The sequence below is a fragment of the Microtus ochrogaster genome, chromosome 5 (genome assembly GCF_000317375.1).
Source record: "Microtus ochrogaster isolate Prairie Vole_2 chromosome 5, MicOch1.0, whole genome shotgun sequence".
Classification (NCBI taxonomy): Eukaryota; Metazoa; Chordata; class Mammalia; order Rodentia; family Cricetidae; genus Microtus; species Microtus ochrogaster.
The window spans coordinates 76,960,818-76,963,613 of record NC_022012.1 but is presented as its reverse complement, the minus strand read 5'-3'; the positions used below and the strand labels follow the sequence as shown (position 1 = coordinate 76,963,613).

General features: G+C 54.0%; 1 protein-coding gene across 4 annotated transcripts in view; it reads left to right on the top strand.

Annotated features, from left to right (window-relative positions):
• Positions 1–1,239: 1,239 nt before the first annotated feature.
• Positions 1,240–2,796, top strand: part of Calml4 (calmodulin like 4) — a 12,646-nt gene continuing 11,089 nt past the window's right edge. The window contains exons 1-3 of one of the 4 annotated variants that reach the window (XM_013346485.2): positions 1,247–1,464; positions 1,548–1,578; positions 2,331–2,406. Coding sequence is in view for 3 of the 4 variants with exons in the window: in XM_026778965.1 (XP_026634766.1) it covers positions 1,576–1,578; positions 2,331–2,406 (79 nt within the window). In the remaining variant the exon portion in view is untranslated. Of the gene's footprint in view, positions 1,465–1,547; positions 1,579–2,330; positions 2,407–2,796 lie in introns of all 4 variants that reach the window. The other 3 variants (XM_026778965.1, XM_026778966.1, XM_013346486.2) reach the window with 3 other exon arrangements.

Sequence of the window (2,796 nt, the reverse complement as noted above, 5' to 3'; positions counted from 1 at the left end):
ACACACACACCCCTCAAACAAAAAAGAAGGGAGAGTTGGCAGGTATCAGGGCATCCTTAGGGGTGCAGGGCTGATCCCAGTACCCATTTACGGTAAACCAAGAAAATGTCTTACCTGTCTTTGCGCCCTTCACAAAGACAGGGTGATTATGGCCTGTGCCCACCTGCCAAAGTCCTGCCTCCTTCCCTTACTCTCTCAAGGCCCCTGAGGTGCACCGTCCAGTCTTCCCCCACCATGCCTTCCCCCATAGCATGGAGTTGGAACCTCAAGATTCTCAAGTCTACGAGTGCAAAGAGGTGAATCAGTAGAAACTTGGGGAGGAAAAACGTTCCACATGGAGGTGGTCAGGACCAGAGGGAGGTCCTGTGTCCATGTGCCCTCATAGGAGTTAGCAGGAGGCCATGTACCATGTGCCTTCACAGCAGGAGACGCCTCTTCCTCTGGCACTTGCGGCCTTTGGCAGCCCCCGTTAGCTCCGTGTAGTCCATAGCCTGGGTGTCTACACACAATAACCGACGACTGGGCCAACCTGGATTTAGTGCCTTGCAGGCAAACCAGCCACCAGGTGTGGATGGGGGATGGAGACTTCCAGACCAGTGTGAGAACCTAGTCATGTCCAGGGCTCAGTGGCAGTTCTGGGAGCCACCCATGTTCCTCTGCCTCCCAGGGGAAGTGGGAACAGCATAGAATGCTGAAAATCAGAGCCAGTGCTAATACAGGAACGGGTGAGGAGAGGAAGGAAGAGATGGAGGAACTGCCTCTCACCCACTGAGAGGTCAAACTCCAAGGCGCCTCAGTAGCTAGCTAAGGGCTGAAGGCCCGGTTCCAGCACCCACTATCCCCAGCTCCCGGGAGGCAGAACTGGCTGTGTACTGGTCATTGGGTCCCAGCAGCCTATAATTATGGCATAATGTATCTGGTGAGGAAACGACACAGAGGAGAGGGGGGATGCGGATCCCAGCTGAAGACAATGTCCTCAGTGTGTCCCTAGCTGCGGTACACCCCCAAGGCTGTGTATAAAGTGTCCCTGAGCCAGATTCCTTTTGACAGTCTTCTGGAGAAATGGTGTGGGTTGTTTCTGGCTCCAACAAGGAACCCAGCGTAGCTTCAGGAAAGAGAAAAGGGTCCTAGACAGGCTCAGACCAGGACAGTGACAGTCGCACCCAGGGACCCCTTTCCTAGGCTCCCAGGAGGGGACACTGACATTTGTCCTGTTGCCACAGAGCCTCGGCCTCCAGCGATGAGGACCTCCAGGAGAGTCTGTACTCCCAGTCAACCTTCTCAGGATGCTGGGCCAACCGCTGCTCAGAGAAGGCCGGAATCTGACCCTCCTGGCATTGGGCCCAGTCTCCATGGCAGCAGAGGATTTATTTCAGGCCTCCACCCAGCCTGGTGGACTTTGGACTCCAAGTCAGAGGAAAGACAACTGAACGCGGTTCCAGGAGCAAGGGGTGCCTGAAGATGGTGAGTGAGGAGGGGCGCTGGAGGGAAGTAAGTGGGGAGGCCCTTACGGGAGTCCCGCCTGATTGTTCTGTTCTCTGTTGCAGGCCAAGTTCCTTTCCCAGGACCAAATTAATGGTAGGTTGGGTTTGTTCTTTAATTAGTAACTCCCCACAAAATGTGTGTCTCATTAGGCAATTTGCTTCACTGGGTTCTGTTGGTAGGAAGGAAGGCCGGAGGGGTGGAGAGCTGGCCCACCCACAGGCTTGGGGCCAGGTGCTGTTTGGGGGTGACCCTGAAGATGGACTTGCTGACTTCCCAGGGCTTGTTTTATGTCAGCGTGACTTTAAAGTTGGGTCATAGAAGAGCTTGCTAGTGCTCCTTAGAGCCTGAAAGTGGGTCTGGGTGGAGGCTGGTGATGGTGGGAGAGGGAAAATTAACATAGGAACTGAGGCCCTAGACAAAGGGACGGGGCTTTGTAGCCGGTGCCAATGGGGAACAGAAGCCAGGGCTACACCCTTCGGCAGGGTATTTCTTTATGAGTGAGCGGTAGTCTCTGTAAAACTCGGGGCTCAGCTGACATCTCCCGCCTAATTCAGTGTGAGCACCTTGCTCTTAGGCTTCCTCCTCCGGAGCAGAGGTCTGCTTCCCAAGAACAGAAAGGCAGAATTGGGTTACACAGAACTTGGCCCAGACCTGGCCAGGGGTCTGGTATTTGAGTATATGGCAAAAGAGGCCCAGACTGGGATCTTCAGGGAATGAGGAGCTTTCCCGAGGGCTGTGCCCCTAAACCTACTCCAACAGAAGATGAAAACAGCCCCAATGTCAACTTCTCCTTATTGGTGCTGAAATGGCACTTTGTCAGCAAGCGAAAAACTGCTGGTCCACAGGGCCCAGGAAGCTCTGACGCAGGGCAGTGTCCAGCAGGCCACAAGCTTCTGATACTCTGGCAAGGATCCAAGAAATGTAAGTGACCAGAGCTTGATCTAGAAGAGGGGGTGGCAGGAATGTGTCCTAATAGGGTCCATGGGGGTACCTTCTAGAATCCTTAACTCCTTGATTTGGGGACAAATAAGGGCCAAAGCCAGAGGGGACAGACGAGGGGATTGTAAAGTGCTGGGCCTAGCCCACTTTTATGAACCTGGCAAGATAACTTGGTATTTAGGAATCTGTACTGCTCTTGCAGAAGACACACGTTTAGTTTCCAGCACATGTATAAGGACTGCTCCCAACCACCTGTAACTCCAGCTCCCAGGGCATCCGACACTTCTGGCCTCCATAGGCACCTGGATTTGCGCGCGTGCGCGAACACACACACACACACACACACACACACACACACACACACACACACAC